The following is a 19,347-nucleotide window of genomic DNA, read 5'->3' as shown; positions in this document are numbered from 1 at the left end:
CCATGCCACTGTTATGGGGCCTGTGGTAAGAGGGGGTCAGATGCTGACATAAATATACTGCACCTTTCTGCAACTGCCATTGAGTTCAATGGTAACTGTATATATTCATATACGTGTGGCTGAAGGCACACAGGGTTTACATCTGTGAGGAGATTTATCAATAATTTGTCTAGTATAAATTCATTAAAGGGGTTGTCTCATCATGGACAATAGGGGAATATCGCTAGGATATGCCCCCATTGTCTTATAGGTGTGGGTCCCACCGCTGGGACCCACACCTATAATGCAGCCGCTCTCCATTCATTTTGAGGACAGGCCATCACTTGTAAAGGAGTTGACAACCCCTTTGATAATGACTAGAAATGATCCTATTAAATCTGTCATACCTGAAGCTGCTAGAGGAACAAATAGGTCAATATGGCCACCATCTTTCTCTGCTTGCACACAGCTCCCCAGTTTTTCCCAAAAGTCCCTAACGTCAGAACTCAGGATACTATGGGAAGTGATTCTTACACCTAGAAAATGGAAATCACATAGAAGTTATGAATTATATATCACTCACTCAGAGCACATTTATAATACACAAAAGATTACATGATGGTATTGTAATAGGTAGAGCGGTCATGTTCTGAGTAAACACAGCTATTTCTCTATGGTGTCACTGCTCAGTCTAAGGGCTCATGCACACAAATGTTCCTATTTTCAAAATTTTCTTTCCATGTCTATTCCTTTTTTTATGTGGACCATATGCGGAACCATTCGCTTCAAAGGGTAAAAAAATAAAAATGGAAGTTACTCCGTGTGTATTCCGTTTCCGTATTTCTGTTCCGCACAAAAAATAGAACATGTCCTATTATTGTCCACATAACAGACAAGGATAGTACTGTTCTATGAAGGGCCGTCTGTTCCGTTCCACAAAATACGGAATGCACACTGATGTCATCCGTATTTTTTGCGGACCGCAAAAAACATACGGTTGTGTGCATGAGCCCTAAGGCCTCGTCCACATTTATGTTTATCACTGACTTGTGCTGTTCGCATTTTCTCAGACAGCATGCATACCCGTTGATTTAAATGTGTCTGTTCACATTTCAGTATATTTTTTTTACTGACCATGGGTCAGTCGGCAGAAAAGCTGCTGGATTTTTAGCAACTTGCATGTTGCAGTATCTTTGGCTGTGCGACATCATGCAGCCAAAAACATTGTGTAGCTCAAGCCAGTGGAAAACTGCAAAACCTGCTCTCAAAAGACTATGGTGAAAAACACTGGCCAATCGAAACCACTTACCCCCACACAATCAGTTTTTTGAGAATTTTTTTTATTTTATTTCTGCAAACCCCATTCAGATACTGTAAATGATGGTCAAAGAAACCTCTGCTACAAATCTGATGCATATAGGGTGAATATACCCTTAACTCATCATGCGACTACGGTAATCATGTTTCCTTACGCTACCACCTCCAAAACCCAAATCAATCAAATTCTGCACAATGCCCTCACTACTACTACTACATAATACCCTGACCAGCATACGAGAGTGATTTTCCAGTATCACAACATCTCACCAATCCTTACTCTCCAATAGATGTATCTGTTGAGAATCTCCGTCTGCAATAAGCCCAATGCTTTCAGCTGCTCGCCCATCCAGAGCTTTCTCCACACAGAAGAGCAGACTTTCAGGTGTCATCCCACAGTAGTTATAAACTATAGGTATCACGTTGGGTTTTACACTGTCCAGAAGGACCTGCAGGAACAAATGGCGATGAGCTTTCAAGAATTTAAAATGAGACAGAATATATATCAAGTAGAAGTACCTCATATGCTGGTATATGGGATGATATCAACATAAGATAAAGTGGATTAGAGGAGCACGGCGCTGCGTACTGATAACGGAGTCTGTGGCACTGACCGTTCCATGTAGCTGGGTAGGTGTTAGATCCAGCTACATTTTGCCTGAAAAAGGAAGACTGTGAAGTCCACAGAGTATACATTTTATATACTGGATATGTGAGAAATCCTTATAATAATTACAGCCCTGTCCTACGTTCCATAAGCAGAACTGGGTTTCATGGGATTAATTCATATAATTTGTAGCATAGAAAGACATTTTACAAACCCAATTAAACCCATTCTCATTCCTGGTAATTATCACCAATCGTGTTGACTTCTGTATTCTGTGCACCTCACATATTCTGATTAAATCTATCTATTGTATCTATATATCTATCTAGCTATCATTTTTTTCTATCAATTTACCTAGCATCTATCTACAGTGCATTCAGAAGGTCTTCAGACCCTTTCACTTTTTTCACATTTTGTTATGTTGGCCATTTGTTATGTTTTCCCCATCAATCTGCACTCAATCCGCATGGACAGAAATATTCAGACCCTTTGCTATGATACTTAAAATTTAGTTCTGGGGGGGGGTTCTCCCATTTGTTTTCGTCTTTGAGTTATTTCTATACCTTGTCCACCTGTGGTAAATTCAGTAGATTGGACATGATTTGGAAAGAGACACTCCTGTTTATATAAGATCTTACAGCTGCCAATGCATAAAAGAAAAATCAAGTAATGAGGAGGGAAGAACTGCCTGTGGAGTGCAGAGACAGGATTGTGCAGAGGCACAGATCTGGAGAAGGGCACAGCTAATGTCAGCTGCACTGAAAGTTCTCAAAAAGGACAGTGGCCTCCATAATTCTTAAATGAAAGACATTTGGAACAACCAGGACGCCCCACCAAACTATATAATCAGGATAGAAGGGCGTTGGTAAGAAAGGTGACCAAGAACCCATTCTGGCTGAGCTCCAAAGATCCAGTGTGCAGGTGGGAGAAACTTCCAGAAGGTCAACCATCACTGCGAGAACTCCACCAAGCTGGGCTTTATGGTAAAGTGGCCAAAAAGAAGCCTCTCCTCAGTAAAAGACACATAGTAAAAATTAGTACCTAAAGGACTCTCAGACTTTGAGAAACAAGATTCTCTGGTCTGATGAAACCAAGATTCAACTTTTTGGCCTCAGTTCTAAGCATCATGTCTGGAGGAAACCAGGCACTGCTTATCACCTGCCCAATACCATCCCTACAGTGAAGCATGGTGGTTGTAGTATTATGCTGTAGGAATGTTTTTTTAGTGGCTGGGACAGGGAGACTGGTCAGAGTTGAGGGACAGCTAAATGGCACAAAGTACAGAGATATTATTAATTAAAACCTTATTCAGAATGCTCTGGACTGCAGACTAGGCTGAAGTTTCTCCTTTCAATAGGACAATGACCCCAAGGACAAACAACAAGCCAAAACAACACTGAGGTGGCTTTAGGAAAGCTCTGTAAAAAAATTTAACTTTTTTTTTTATTTTAGAGCAAGGCCGCAACTTAACAAAAAAAATGAAAGAGTCTATAAGAATGCAGTCATACAGAATGTACCTTTTAGGCAATGAGTTTATGGACTGCTCTACAAGTTTCTTTTCCAGAGCTAATGTGAAGCTGGGAGTGTGGCTATCTTCTTCCTTCATCCGACTTGTAAGAGCTTTTTCAGAGCCTTTGTCTTGATCCTATAATATTTACAAGAAATACATTTACCAAAGATTATGGGTGACATTTATTATTTGAGGTTGTTTTTGTCTGTTTAAAGTATGTCTTAAGGCTGTGTGTGTCTGCACCAATTTTATGAACTAGTGCACCCCAGTTATTTGATCAGTTATATTAATCAGTTTTTGTGAGCCAACCAGGAGTGGAGGCTACACAGAGATAAGGTATAATGAAAAGATCTGCAACTGTTCTGTGTTTTTGATCCGCATCTGGTTTTGGCTCACAATAACTGATGGAAATAACTGATCAAATAACTGACGTGTGAACAAGGCCTTAATAATATATTTGGCATGAGTGCAATGTTGTTTAGACCTTTACTTTTGGAAAAAGTTGCACATGGTAAATGAGCCATAAGCCAGGTCTAATTTCTAGGTCTAGGTCACTTTGAAAAGTGGCAAGGGACACTAAATGTTGCAGAAAATGGAGCAATCGCCACAACTTGCGACATTTTTAAGAGAAAAAAATGATCTACCTGATTTGATAAATGTCCCCCTATATATTTAATCTGTTACCATGTATATAAAACATAGAAACTTCCATATATTTTATAGACCTTGAAGCCATAGATTCAAAGCAGGTGTACAATGTGACTCTATATGGAACTCAAACATCTAAAGCTCAGTGTAGTGGTGGCAGAATTTTATTATGTTTCTATTCCATGACAGAAAGCAGATATTGCATAAATTATGAAGATTTGAAATACAAAGTATGTTTAAAAGTTCAATAATGCATATATTGATTGCATTTTATTTTCATACCACTAGACCACTCATTTATCCACGTAGACGCAACCCAATCTTCTCTCACCTTGATAAGCCAGAGAGCAGCCTGCAGAGCAGCCTGGTCAGTCATACTCATTGACGGGGTTGGTGTTAATCTGGATTTTATTGCTGATCTCCATGTTCCGCTCATCCAAGGAGGTCTGGTTTTAAAGAGCTCTCCTAAAGAGAAAGAGTGTGTTTCATAGTGCTGAGTACATAAATCAGTATAAATGTTTTTACACTGTCCAACAAAATCCATATCTCTATGGTCCCGCTGGCTCTGCAGGTGATCACTTAATGTTCCAGGATTACTAGGGTCCAAATAAGAGTCACCCTCTACCAGTCTAGGGTCTATGAGATTATCTGAGTTTTGCTATACTAGGTCTAAATGTATCTTTATTACACCATTGGGTCTTGTTCAAGATTGTCTCTTAGCAGCCTTTCTTGCTTCAGTTTTTGAAAGGTAGGAACAGAGGTAAGCTACTAAACTAGCAGACACCAGGCCTTATGTACATAATGATATGAGATGTGAAAAGGTTGCATGGCCAGGGTACTTTTCAGTTTGCATTATGATAACTATGTTTAGTCACTGAACTAGATGGGAACCATAGAAGTTTCATTAAACATGTACATGACATAATCTGCAGGAAATAATGGTGAAGCGTGTTTTAGTCCATCTGCCTTAGATACATCTGAATTATATCCCATTACTCCAGCCTAAAGAAGGCTGCAGGGTACTAGAGGTACTAAAGCATTATCCTGCTTATAAGTCAAGACTGAACTTTCACTAGTAATATACACAAGAGCCATAGTATGAAACACACTTTACAATTCTCTCATAAGAACAGATTTTGATAGTTAAAGTAATTACACATAGGCTCTTGCTTGATCAGCGTGAACTACTAACGTTGGTTATATGGGTATCTCACAGGCACATCTGTCTAGGCTGGCCTATCACATTCCCCAATCCAACTCTTCTATGGTCATCCCTTCTACATTTTTCCTTTGAATCCAATCCCTTAATCCAACAGTAACCGCCATACTCCCTGCATCCGAATGCACTTCATATCTGTACATACATATGTATATACAAGGGGGCAGATTGGCCATAGACCCTACAGGGAAATTTCCCGGTGGGCTGATGTCCTGGGCGCCGTCTGAACCCTCCTCACTTCAGATGGCTGGGCACATAATCTAATGCTCTCAGTATTAATTAATGCTGGGAGCATCAGGTACTCATGCACCTGGCAAGCACCCACAGGTGCCCTCCTGAATTGAACTGCATTTTCCCTGCACTACAGTATGGCTGGCCCTGCCTACTTGTGGCTTGTGTTGTCCCTACCTACTTGTATTGCCCTGCCTTCTGTCAATTTGGACTTTCCTACAACATAGGGCCACTTTTTGTGTGCTGCTGTGGTAAAAGTATGTCATGAGTGGATAAATGGCACGATGGAAACTGCAGAGCATCACGTGAATGTCGGCTACTAAGGTGCACACAAGTGGACTGATTGGCTACAGTGGAGCAGATCACCACCAAAATGAACTGGGGGGGCTACTCAGCACAACAGTTCAGAGCACCCTACTGCATATGGGGTTCGGAAGCAGATGGATGGTCACTATGCCTCTGCTAATAAAGTTGCCTTTGCAGAAAAGTCATCAATTTTCGTGGCTGTATTGGAAATGGACCTCCACTTATTGGCAGCGGGTTGCCTCCTCTGATATTTTCTGCTTCATCAAACAGGCGTGTCAGGGGAGAAACATCAGAAAACAAACATCCTGCAACCATTGTTGGAGGAACACAGGTTGGTGGTGGCAGTGTTATGCCTGGGGAATGTTTTCATGGAATTCTCTCTGCACTCTCCTCCACGTAGAAGGCACTCTCAACCGATCTGATGAATCTATCCTTGCAGATCACGTACACCCAAATATGCTGATTGTCTTCCATGGGGTGGATGGGATCTTCCAGCAAGACAATGCGACATGTCACATGGCTAGAAATATCCAATCTTGGTTGGAAGAGCATGACCAGTGGCTAAGCAGTAATCCCAGCCCTTTCCTGCCGTGTAAAGATAGGAACAGGAAGTGGAGTGGGGAACCCTGTCTCGTCAGAATGACAATGGCAGGGGATGGGCGAGGTGAATATAAGTTCTGTGCACTCTAGGGGAAAGCATTTCTTTTGTGCTGGAACACCCCTTTAATCAGTCCTACAGGGTAATGGCCCTGTATACAGCAGCCTATATCCCAGCTACCTGGATCTGCATGTATGACTTGAGACTGATATTATAATTAGTTCTCATAAAACATTAATTCCTAGGTTTTGGGTGGAGATGTGGAATCCGTTAAGGAAGAATATCACTTCTTCCCAGTGATTCTACTAAAATATATACCGTATGTCTATCGTTACATGATGCTCACGTTTTTCCAGTGCCAGTCTTTCATGAAGCATCTTGCGTAGCCACTTCTCCTGTACTTTTTCTTCATGCTCCTCTCTATTCTCCTTGCTCGTATTTAATGTACCATAAGTTTCAGCGGCTTCCCTTGGTGTCAGATAATCTAGGCTGCATGCGCATGAAATATAATGTCTCTTCCATGCCCCATACTCATTGTCTGCGGGAGTATACGGCAAAAACCAGCCAAACTTTGTGCATTTTGGCATCCATAGACAATCCTGAGAAAACGAAGGAAAAAAAGCATTTCCATAGTTTTTAGCAGCAATAAAAGTAACCACTGGTTAGACTTTCCCATTAAGAGGCACAATTCTTATATATTACCAACAGTATGTATAGAATATGTTCAAAATCATGGAACCTTCTTACAGGCGAAATTCTTCAGAGCCTTTAATGGAATTTCCACTTTTTATCTTATTGATTTATTTCTTAACATATCTGTATAGGGGTCAGAGCTTTGCGTTTCTAATTCATTTACTAGAATAGATAAAAATTTGAAAATACAGACTGCCTGAAGCCACCACTAGAGGGAGCCGATGAGGTTATGGTCATTGGGTTTTGTGTATAACAGTATGCCGCTAGCTCCTAAACTCCGTCTATTGGTGGCTGCAAGCAACCAGCATGCTATTTTTATACCCATGTCTGTACAGTGTATCTGGAGGTCTGCATCTAAAAAACAAAACTCTGACCACTAATGTTAATGCTGCAAGGGTGAGCCACACTTTTCCATACAGGAGAAAAATTGTGGTCTGGCCCTCTCTAAGTGACCACAGGCCCCTTTAGTAGCCTAGGATATATGATAATAGCAGTAATTATTATATATTAGAATATGCCAGCCCTGAAAAGGAAGAGAATGTTTAGTATCGCATACCGTACCTGTTCTGAGAGAAATTTCCAATGCCAACTGACTTGTGCTGCAGAACACAGGTCGTGAGGATTGAGGAAAGACAAGATGTACAGAGAGAGAATCCTGGGTAACACTGTGGTAAAATCCACCTTGGTAACAGGGACTTCCTCAGAAAACCAGTCCTGTATGAATCTAGGAGATAATGAATATTCTGTAGCTTACATGCTTTATGCATAATTATACAGTGACTGAAAGGGGTTGTCCAGGAATACAATTCGAAGAGTTGCTGGCAGCCTGCCTTCTGTACTGAAAGGATCATACTTACCCAGCTCCCTGCTGCTCCGGTCCTCCGAGCTGGCTCCCGCGTCTCCATCTTCTGGTCTGTGGATTGTTTTCCTCTTCCCCAGCATGGTCTCTTGTGGACACATCACCGCTTAAGCCAGTGGATGACTGAAGAGGATCAGGTGACCATACCAATCCCAAGGAGGACTGGAGCCGGGGGGAGCAGGTAAGTATGATCCTTTCAGTAGTGGAGATAGGCTGCCGGCACCTGTTAGAAATGATCTATTCCCGCACAACCCCTTTAAATAGAAACGCAGACAATTATTCTTAGGCCCCTTTCACACAAGCGAGTATTCCGCGTGGGTGCAATGCGTGAAGCCATTTTCTATATTCTGCGATTTTCATGCAACGCTGGCCCCAAAGAAGTGAATGGAGCTGCGTGAAAATCGCATCCGCAAGCAAGTGGGGATGCGATGCGTTTTTCACGGACGGTTGCTAAGAGATGTTGCTTATAAACATTCAGTTTATATATGGTATAGCCTCAGACAGTTCACAGTCACTAGTACCACAGGGGTCAGTATTGGACCCTCTTTAATATGTTTACTAATGACCTCATAGTATGCGTGACTTGCATGATTTACACATTCAGTTGCATGTTGCAAAATTTTTGCGCAATCTCACTTCAGTAGACGAGTGCCGTAAAAACTAAAGACATATTTATCAACATCATGAGACATTTTGATAAATTTGTCAGAAATAACACAAAGTTATTTCCAAAAACACTGGACAAGGTACATTTGTTTCAGTCCAATAAAGTATTATGTTCTCTTAAAGGGTTATCTAGGTTTCTAAAACTGATGACCCATCGTTAGGATAGGCCAGTAATAGATAGGTAGCCCAGATCTGATGGGGGCGGGGGGGGGGGGGGGGGGCAAGAAGCCAATCCCTGCAATCTAACATTGATGAGTGACCTATACAAAGAATGGGTCACCAACTGTAAAAACTTGAAGAATCCCTGTAATAAAGAAGTCAGTTGCTGAAAAAAGTAACAAAACAGATGACTACGTATATTGGAGTAAAGTACAGAAGATATTTTCTTATACAGTGGGGCGGCTTTATCAGTGGGTTGCAACTATACAACTTAGTAAGGTCCAGTTCATTTTATGCCACTTTACCATTGTGGATTTTTGTTGGGGAAACGCTGCAGTGAGATTTGCAGAATTCTCATTTTGTTAGAAAACCCCAAAATCTTATTGCAGCAGTATCAATCGTCTATTCCCATTTTGGACACGGGGAAAACTGAAGCACTAAATAGTGCCTGTTTACTACATGGATAATCTGAGATTATTCAGTACCACATGGCACACTCTCCATGAAATGAGCCCTGTGTTGGCGAATCCATTGGAAGGGAAATCAGTCTAAAATACTGCTCAGCAGTACGCCAATTTTCCTTAAGCTAGTTTCACACTAGTGTTAAGAGCTCTCTGGCAGGCTTTCAGTCGCGTGTCTGGCCAAATCCCAACATATTTGCCGGGTAGCGAGTAGATCTTCACTGGATGCACTTATAGTATATTTGCCAACAGTGATGGCCAGTTCGCCGTGTTCGCCCACGAACACATGCGGGCTGCCATCTTAACTCACAAGTCAGGCGATGCACAGGTAAGTCCTTACCTGTGCCTGTGCGTGAGCCGGTCTGAAACAAATGCGGTCACCGGGATCAGGTAGTTCCGAGAACAACCGCTGGGGGCCTTCATCGGGCTGTTCTCGGAACTGCCTGCTCCCGGAAACCGCATTTGTTTCAGACTGGCTCCCGTCACAGGCACAGGTAAGGGCTTACCTGTGCATCACCGGACTTGTGAGTTAAGATGGCAGGCCGCATGTGTTTGCAGGCGAACACGGCGAACTGGCCATCACTGCTTACCAATGTTTCACTGTGTAAAATTGGGGCATATAAGCCACTCCCCTCAGAATGTCCTGATCCCCGCCAGGAAATGGTTTGCGCAAACCTCGCCCATTTTTGGCCAGACATCACAAATTTGCCAGGACTGTGTCTGAAAATCTCTGCAGGAAAAGCCTGCCGGAGAGCTCATAACGCAAATGTAAAAGAGGCTTAAGGTGCAGTTACATGGCCCAAGAAAGGTCGTTCCCGACAATCTGGCCATGTAAATGTGCTACCAATCACCCGATGAACGAGCAAAGCGCTTGTTCATCGGGTGATCTTGCCGTTCATGCAGGCACCAACGATCATGGCTTCTGGGCAGCAGATCGTGCAGTTTAAACAGCAATCTGCTGCTCAGAAACCATGATTCTGTACGAGGACGAGGGATCTCAATAGCGATCCCTCGTCCTCATTCAGTGGAGGTGATCGCTGCATGTAAATGAGTGGGCTCCTTCACGGCTTAAAGAGCGGATTCACACATGGCACATATGATGCAGAAACAACTGACAATCCATTCCAATCATCTGCCTGCCTCATTCACATGTACCGGCCAGACTCAGAAATGTCTACAACAAACCTGCAGCGTGGGAATATACCCTAAATGTGCCCCTATTAAGCCATAACCTTTGCTTACTTTAGTTGTGATCTGCTGCTCCTTGTTAAAATGGCATGTAGAAATTGTTTGCGCTGCTTATCTGTCCATAAATCATACCAGTGTCCTATCAGATTAACTCTTTCATGAAATAGCTGCAAATGAAAAAGATTGAAAGGAATGTTAACTTTCCCTCTATGATCAGAATTTATCGCGATATGATGAGAAGGCACTTTTGGTTATCTGCTCACGACCTAAAAGCAGCAGACGGACGTTAAAGAGATATAATCTGAGCTATTGTTTAGCTAGCGCTCCACCAGTAACACTCGTTCCACGTGGTACAAGGTGCCAGCAGTAGGATCAGGCAGGTAAAATGCAACTTCAAAGTCCAGAATGAGCAGGAATGTAAATGTATAAATTACAGGTTTTACTGAATCTTTTCCCATAAAACCGCTCAGCTCCTCCCGCTTTATAACACGCTACCTACAGCTCAGATACCATTTTCCGCCTGAAGGGTTAAAAAAATAAAAAATTACACAATTCTAATACAAATTCTCTTCAGTTTCATATAAAATAAAAAAATTAAAAAAATACCATATAACCATAACATAATGACATAGTGGGGGCACGTTTTACTGGCCAGAATGTAAATCTGCTAGCTAAAGACCGGCAAGTTTCCTGAAGCCACATCTATGCCATGCTGCCTTCAATAAACCCTGTTTGAGATGTAACACCTATCAGGACAGTGACAAAAAGTACAAGAAAAATTGTGAATCTTAACATATCTTAAGAAAAAAAAAAAAAGACTGGTGCAAACTATAGAGGCAGCAGTACTGGTACTGTGTGGTCCACCTACCCAGGGCCGGCGCCACCCATAAGCAGAGTAGGCAACCGCGTAGAGCGCACTCTGCCTGGGGGCGCCGGCCGCCGCCTGCGCCCCGCCCCGCCCCCTACTTGTGTCATCCATCTGAGATCATCTCATCTCATCTCCTTCTGTTCTTGCCGGCCAGACGCGCTCCGATGAGTTCACTACGGGCAGAGAGAGCGGCACGCAGCTGTCGCAGCTGAGACACCCTGGTGTATTTAAATCTCATCTAGGCTTTCTGTCAGAAAAGTTTCTCGTGGGATTCGAACTCACAACCTTGACACATCTGAGCCAAGGCATTTACCCTCACAGCCATGAAAGCTGTATTACTAGTTGCTTAAAAAAAAAAGAAATAAGACTTATACTGTAGGTAACTTTGATACCTAGTGTACATAACTTTGATACCTAGTGTACATCCATACACATGTCAGCTGCCCCAACACACCCAGCTCTAATACATCCATACACAGTGTACTGGGGCAGCTGTCATGTGTATGGATGTACACTATCAAAGTTACCTACAGTAGAAGTCTTATATTTTTTTTTTTTTAAGCCATTGGTAATACAGCTTTCATGGCTGTGAGGGTAAATGCCTTGCCTCTGATGTGTAAAGGTTGTGAGTTCGAATCCCAGGAAAACTTTTCTGAAAGTGTTTTTTTTTTTTTTTTTTTTTTTTTTAATACCGGACTGTTACTTTACTGCCACGGGGGAGGGGGGGGGGGGCTATTGGCACCATGATACTGGCACATGGAGGGGGGAGGAGAGAGGCACTTTATACTGGCACATTAGGGGGCAGGGGGAGAGGATGGCACTATGATATTAGCACATGGGGGGGCAAGAAATGGACATGAATCATGAGGGGCAGAAATGTGAAATGATGGGGGGGGGGGGGCAAAATGTACATTTGCTTCTGTTGACAAAAATCCTTGCACCGGCCCTGACTTCGGGCGCGCTATCCTGCGATATTATATATAAATGACCATAGTCGGACTAGCACAGGGTACACGACCATAGTTAAATGTTGCATGCAATAGGTGGCTGAAAAAGGGGCGGGAAAAGGGGTGTGGTCAATGGGCGGAGTCAAGGGGGCGGCAAAATTAGCTTTTGCCTAGGGTGGCAAAAATCCTTGCACCAGCCCTGCACCTACCCAATGTAGTGTCAATTACCTATCCCACTGAGCTAATTCTTTATTGAGTAGACTATCCATGCTTCCAGGACTGATAACTACTCCATGTACCTGCTTGTTGGCAGACGTGCAGGCCTTTGGTGTCCAGGCACTAAATCTTGTCTGGCTGCTCACAGGCTGATCCAGGTTTATGCTGTCTCTGATTGCCATCTCCACCTCTCCACCCTGGAGCCCAAGACTTTCCAGCTGCCATTTCTTTACACTGTGTGGACTTTGTCTCCGAGGACTGGTCATCATTTCTCCTACAGACACAGTAATGTACGAAATGGTAAAGTGAAATTCAATTACAGTACATTGGTAGCATTACCTCATAAAGGGAACCTGTCACCTGGATTTTGTGTATAGAGCTGAGGACATGGGTTTCTAGATCGCCGCTAGCACATCCGCAATACCCAGTCCCCATAGCTCTGTGTGCTTTTATTGTGTAAAAAAAACTATTTGATACATATGCAAATTACCCTGAGATGTGTCCTGTACTTGAGATGGGTCCAGCGTGAAGGAGCCCAGCACCGCCCCGCATCCTCAGAATCATCTCCTTGCTCCCCGACGTCAGAAAGACAGAGCGCCGTAATCTTGCGATGCGCAAGCTAGCGCATGCGCAGTTCCTTCCCTGAGGCTGATGCCGGCACAGGGAAGGAACACTATGAAGACACTGTGCATGCGTTAGCTCGCACATCGCAAGATTACAGTGCTCTGGTTTTCTGACGTCGGGGAGCAAGGAGGAGATTCTGAGGATGCGGGGCGGTGCTGGGCTCCTTCACGCTGGACTCATCTCAGGGACAGGACACATCTCAGGGTAATTTGCATATGGATCAAATCTGTATTTTTACACAATAAAAGCACACAGAGCTATGGGGACTGGGTATTGCGGATGTGCTAGCGGCCATCTAGCAACCCATGTCCTCAGCTCTATACATCAAATCCCGTTGACAGGTTCCCTTTAAAGGCCCCTTTTTATCGAAAGTGTATTAAAAAGTAGCACAGCTTTTTACTATGCCCCAGTATTTTTTGCACATCTAATGCTACCTTCACCACATTTTCTTGGAGGGGCTTTTGTTTCACTCTAGCTCAGTTGCATTCATACATTTTTCTCTATGGTAGCACCCTCTGCTGTTTATCTTTCTGGTCCACCTTTCATTTAGTAGTGGACTGACATGCTCAGTAGCTTCCATCCTCTCTTTCTCTTCTCCGAGACGGCTGATCTCATACTAAAGTGGCCCAGACACCTTTAATTCATTCATCCCTACTTCTAAAGTCATAAACATATATAGCTATATCTCTCTCTAGACAGTGGAGAATGAAATTGTGGGGAATTACATATCATATGTATCTCTGTGGCTATACATGAGGAAGGGCTAATTGCAATGCACCCTGGGAGATGAAGGGCCTTAAATATCATGTGATCTATTTAATTAGGGGTACCTAGTCATGTGACCTACAGTCCTACCATCAGTCCAGGGAGCTCTATCCTGTGTAGACATGATGACAGTCTCCCCTGTGTGGCTTACCTGCTGCAAATTACAGGCTTTCAGGCATCTCCTCAAGCTCCACTCTCCCTATGCAGAGGTGCCATACAATGATTAAAGTAGGTTCACATCTTTGGCAGGCAATCCAGTAGTCAGTTCCAGCAAAGGAGCAGATAGCCAGACGCCGTTGAATCCCATCCCCATTCGCTAAAATAGGATACAGCATAAATGCAGGCATTCTGCTGACAAAAATACTGAGGTATTTTTCCAGCAGAATAGCAGCATTTAATCTGGAAACCCGCTGGATCCTATTATAATAAATGGGGATCCGATGGTGCCCAGCTATGCCAAATACAGTAACTTTGGTAGTCTCCTCCTCTGCCAGAACAGACTACCGGATTAACCTGCCACATATGTCAACCTACCCTGGATCACACTTCCTGTCTAAACTATCTGAGTGTAGATTCCCCAGCGTGTTCTATGAGATGCCTCTTCACACTGCTCTCTTCCTTCCTGTAAAAGCTGACAAGAAGAAACCAATCATAAGCAGGAGGCAGGAAGACAGGCTGAAGCTGCATCACATAGGAATACATTGAGACTCTTTAGTGTGAGGGAAAAGCACTGGTCTATCATTACTGCCCTTAATGTAATAGGACTCCACTCCATTTTCTTTACAATGTCCGGGCATAATGGAAAATGTAGGGAGCATTCGGGGAGCCATATCAGTGGGAAAAAAGGAATCAAGATGGCAGGCAACCCATAAATGGCATATCAACTAAAACAGGTATACATAAGGCATACACAAGAAAAGCCCATGCTGCGCTATGAAAGAAAAAAAAAGTGCTGGAGTGCTTCTTTAAGTTACAATCAGATGGCAAATTAGACGTTGCACACTGTTGGCAGGTTCATGCCACATTATGACTTGTAACGTGTTTATTTTGCTCACTTATATAGCGCTGACATATTCTGCAGCAGTTGCTCACAACCTATATTCCCTATCAGGTATGTCTTTGAAGTGTGAGAAGACATTGGAGTACCCGGAGCAAACCCATGCAAACATGGGGAGGAACATACAAACTCCATGCAGATGTTGCCCATGGTCAGATTCGAATCTAGGACCCCAGCACTGCAAGGCACCAGTGTTAGCCACTGGTCCATGATGAGTACCATTATGAGATTACTGTAGTTTACAGCATTGCTCAGGTAATATGCTGAGAGTATTCAGATATAGTGATACAAAAAAAAATAACTAGAACATTACAGATTTTTTGTATCACTATATCTGAATACTCTCAGTAGCATATTACTGATGTTCTAACCATCAGCAGGAAATAATCCACAAACAGAGTCCACGGATCATGTCCATCCTGAATTCAGTCTTTTCCACAGTATGATGTAGAAGAAATGGAGATTCAACAGACTGGGAGAACTTTTTACAGACCCCACTGATCCAGTTTTCTCCGTCACAGGAGTCAAAACTTTTTACTTTGCTTGACACAGGTCTCAGTATGGTTTATTTATTTTATGCACTTATATAGCGCTACTGTATTCTATCAGCACGTTCTGGTTCTCGGCAGTTACAGGGCCTGGCAGTCCGCTCATCATGAGACATTCATCATGCCAGTCTCTTCTGCTCCTCATGCAATGTGAGGGAGAAGCATAGATTTATAGTTTTGCCAATACTATAACAACCACGTCTAGTTTTCGCAATCAAATTCTAAATTGTCATTCTACAAAACAGCCGTCTACTCAGTCTTTGTGGACTCTTTATAGATTTTCTTTCACTGACAGTAAATGTAATGATTAAGACAAATAACGGTATTTACAGTAGGAAAAAGTAAGCACAGCATCAAGATTTCATGGTCAATAAATGTGTTGAGAACACTGAAAATTGTCTTTCAAGTCTGGTCATTCCTTTAAAATCACTAGTCTGTATATAGCAGCTTGCTTGTCAGCAACTCAATGACATGATAGTACTATAGAAAAACTATAGAACAAACCTACCTTTGTAAGCCACTTATGTGAGTAAAACGCAGTTCACAGAGTATTACGTATAGTATTACGAAGCACAAAGTATTAATGCAGCCATCTACCACTAAACTTTCTGCACAAGTTACTTTGCTACTACTGTAGGAGCATAGTCTTACCTCCCCGAGATCCTCTGTGTACTAGAAGGGGAGGAACCGCATTGTGTTTCCTAGGGGATGGATGGACAACACGCAGACACTCCCCTGCTTCAGATCTCACACTACACCATATCTTTTAGTAAGCCTGTTCACTAGGTCATCAGCAGAACAATTATTTGCACAGAGATGGAGATAAGAACCTCAAGACGTCTGGAAGACAACTTTCTAACAATCTATGTATTTCACTCAACATGAAACATTTTGATTCCTCTGTGGCTTCTTGCATATGCCACATGTCCAGCCATGAAAAAAATATTTAGAAATCAATTCAGCACCTTTCCCAGGGGTGTAACTATAGGGAAAGCAGGGGAAGCGACTGCTTTGGGGCCCTGACCCAGAAGGGGGCCCATCCAGGAGGAGGAGGACTAAAAGATTTTGTCAGGGCCCCCTCAACAGTATTACACAATAAAATTCTATACAGTGACAGTATAGCGATCCATCACTTTCAACACTCTCTGTTCGACCTCCACCCCTTATTTATACAACCTGCTTCCTCTGGATAGAGTTGTACAGTGTAACTGCTGCAGCCAGTCACTGGTCATACTGCTGACCCGCTAAGTCCATTGTGGGACTGCAGTGTTCACATGGCCATGGTGAGAGAGAGCAGAAGTGGAGGATCATAAGGCTGGACAGTTCCTTATAAGGGTTTCTTGGTCCTTTTATATTGATGTCCTGGAAAACCCACTTTAAAAAACTTGAAACCGAACTCGGCTTCAGTTCCAACTAGTACTTCAGAATATAGCATCTGAAGCGCTCATCACTAGATCTGACAAATCCAAACCCCCTACAATCAGCCGTTCTGCTGTAGCTCTGGAAGTCAGCATTTGAACTACCATTACTGACCAAGCAATTCTTTTCATTTTTTTTATTTTTATTGTCGCTATAACTTTTTAATTTTTCCGTCTATGTAGCCAGTTTTTAATGGTGCCATTTTGCGGTACACATAACTTACTGATGAACTTTTAGTAATTCTTTCTCTGAGCGGGATAGGAAAAAACTGCAATACTGCTACTGAGTTTTTACGTTATAAATATTCTTTTCAGAATTCATTTTTCAGCATAAATAACTACTTTACTCTCTGGGTCAGTATGATTACAGCCAGCAATACAATACTTTTTTTTACTACCTTTTTTAAAATAATAAAAAAAAGTTTTTGCATAGCCTCATACCAAGACCCATGTTTTTTTATTTTTATTTCTACAGAGCTGTATGAGGGCTTTATTTTTGTGGGATGATCATTTTGGGGTACATAACACTTTTTGGTCGCTCTTTATTCTGTTTTTTGGTGGCAAAAAGCAGCTATTCTGTCTTTTTTTAAATTTATTTTTACAGTGTTCACCATATGGGAAAATTTACATATTTGTGTAGTGCGGGTCGTTACGGGAACGAGAAGACCAAAATATGTGGAGATTTTATTTTTGCAATTTTTTTCCTTTGAAAAGCATTTTTTCAATGGAAACTTTTTTTTAGGGAATTTTATTTTTTATATTTTTTTTAACCATTTAATAATCACACAAAGGATCTTTTGATTGCTTCTGAAATACATTGCACTATTCCTATTGTGCAATGCATTTTAATGTCAGTGTTCTATAAAGGCATCGCCCCAGCCTAAGGTCCCATAGTGATGCCCATAGTCCCATAGTATTGGTGGTTACTAAGGGGTTAACCAGCTCCATCCACTACACACAATAAACAAAGCTGTAGTTAGGCGGGGGTGCAGGGTTTCAGAATCCCACCGATTCGTTTTTGATGGACCATCCTGAGGCAGACCATCAATATTAAAGGTCCAGGAAATCCCTTTAAGTTCTTATAATATATACCAGTGTTCTTCAACTCCAGTCCTAAGGGCCCACCTGCCGATCAAGATTTGAGAATACCCCACAGAATTAATAATGGGGGAAGTCCTAATTAGCGTTGAGCAAAGCGAAGCATTCAAAGCGGAATTCGGTCCGAGGTTTCTTGCACTTCATGGTAACAAATAAGTTTTTCCTAAAATGGCGACTGCACGTTACAAAGTGAAAGTAAGAAGCCCGCGAAAGCGAGATCACTCATAATGCCGTGCAGCCAGCCAATCCACAGATAGCCATCCCCTGTGATGTCACAGCCCTATAAAACCCTCATCCCACGTGGTCTCTGCCATTGTCCTGTATGCTGACCATAGGGAGAGACGTGACAAGTGCTCTTGCGCTAGGGACAGTGTTGGTGAAAACGATTAATAGAAGAATATTGGAGAGGAAGAGTGCAGAGAGACTTAATCTGCATCAGTTTTATTTTTACATTTACATATTGCTACATCAGCTGTAAACTAAGAAATGCAATTCAATACTAATAAGATGGAAGCCTTTATTATTTCAGTGCCCACGTGCCAACCAATACCATCCAGTCTGCACCCCTTAGGTAGGGCCAGATTGTAATGATGGCCATCCTCATCTTTTGCTGGCTTTATTTCTTCCAAATCATCTTTCTTGGTCTCCATGTCCTAGAAAAATCAGCGAGATGCAGAGAGAGGAGGAACTGGATGCTCCTGATCAGGGGCGTAGCTAGAAATGACTGGGCCCCATAGCAACATTTTTTATGGGCCCCCCATCTCCCACCCCCACATACTTCTCAGACCCCCATCCCTTCCAGAGCGCCCACCCAAACACCCTTCCAGGACCTCCCACCCCAACATCCCCACACCCCTCCTAGACCTCCCACCCTAAATCTTCCACCGCCAGTCCCCAGATATAATGGTCCAGACATCAAGTGTCCTGCTCCCCCCTCCTGCCTATATAATGGTCCAGACCTCCAGGTTCATGCTTCCCCCTACTCCCCATATAATGGTCCAGACCTACAGGATCCTGCTTCCCCCTACTCCCCATATATAATGGTCTAGACCCCAGGATCCTGCTTCCCCCTACTCCAAATATATAATGGTCCAGACCTCCAGGGTCTTGCTCCTCCCTATATAATGGTCCAGACCTCCAGGGTCGTGCTTCCCCCTCCTCCCTAAACATAATGGTCCAGACCTCCAGGGTCCTGCTCCCCCCTATATAATGGTCCAGACCTCCAGGATCCTGCTCCCTCCTTCTCTTTAAATATAATGGTCTAGACCTCCAGGGTCCTGCTCCCCCCCTTCTTAAATATAATGGTCCAGACCTCCAAGGTCCTGATCCCCCTCCTTCTCCTTAAATATAATGGTCCAGACCTCC

At 42.9% G+C, this 19,347-nt stretch overlaps 1 protein-coding gene across 1 annotated transcript in view; it reads right to left on the bottom strand.

The window, feature by feature from the left end:
* Nucleotides 1-12,733, bottom strand: part of ECT2L (epithelial cell transforming 2 like) — a 55,365-nt gene extending 42,632 nt beyond the window's left edge. Inside the window, exons 1-9 of the mRNA XM_044291722.1 lie at nucleotides 12,556-12,733; nucleotides 10,496-10,608; nucleotides 7,670-7,832; nucleotides 6,762-7,014; nucleotides 4,393-4,526; nucleotides 3,421-3,548; nucleotides 1,816-1,954; nucleotides 1,577-1,745; nucleotides 387-515 (exon numbers count right to left, since the gene is read on the bottom strand). Of these exons, the coding sequence (XP_044147657.1) occupies nucleotides 387-515; nucleotides 1,577-1,745; nucleotides 1,816-1,954; nucleotides 3,421-3,548; nucleotides 4,393-4,526; nucleotides 6,762-7,014; nucleotides 7,670-7,832; nucleotides 10,496-10,608; nucleotides 12,556-12,654 (1,327 nt within the window). The 5' untranslated portion in view covers nucleotides 12,655-12,733. The remainder of the gene's footprint in view (nucleotides 1-386; nucleotides 516-1,576; nucleotides 1,746-1,815; nucleotides 1,955-3,420; nucleotides 3,549-4,392; nucleotides 4,527-6,761; nucleotides 7,015-7,669; nucleotides 7,833-10,495; nucleotides 10,609-12,555) is intronic.
* Between the last annotated feature and the right edge of the window lie 6,614 nt (nucleotides 12,734-19,347).

Source organism: Bufo gargarizans, chromosome 4, assembly GCF_014858855.1.
Source record: "Bufo gargarizans isolate SCDJY-AF-19 chromosome 4, ASM1485885v1, whole genome shotgun sequence".
NCBI lineage: Eukaryota > Metazoa > Chordata > Amphibia > Anura > Bufonidae > Bufo > Bufo gargarizans.
The sequence above is the reverse complement of the archived record's forward strand: the minus strand, read 5'-3'. Positions and strand labels throughout refer to the sequence as shown.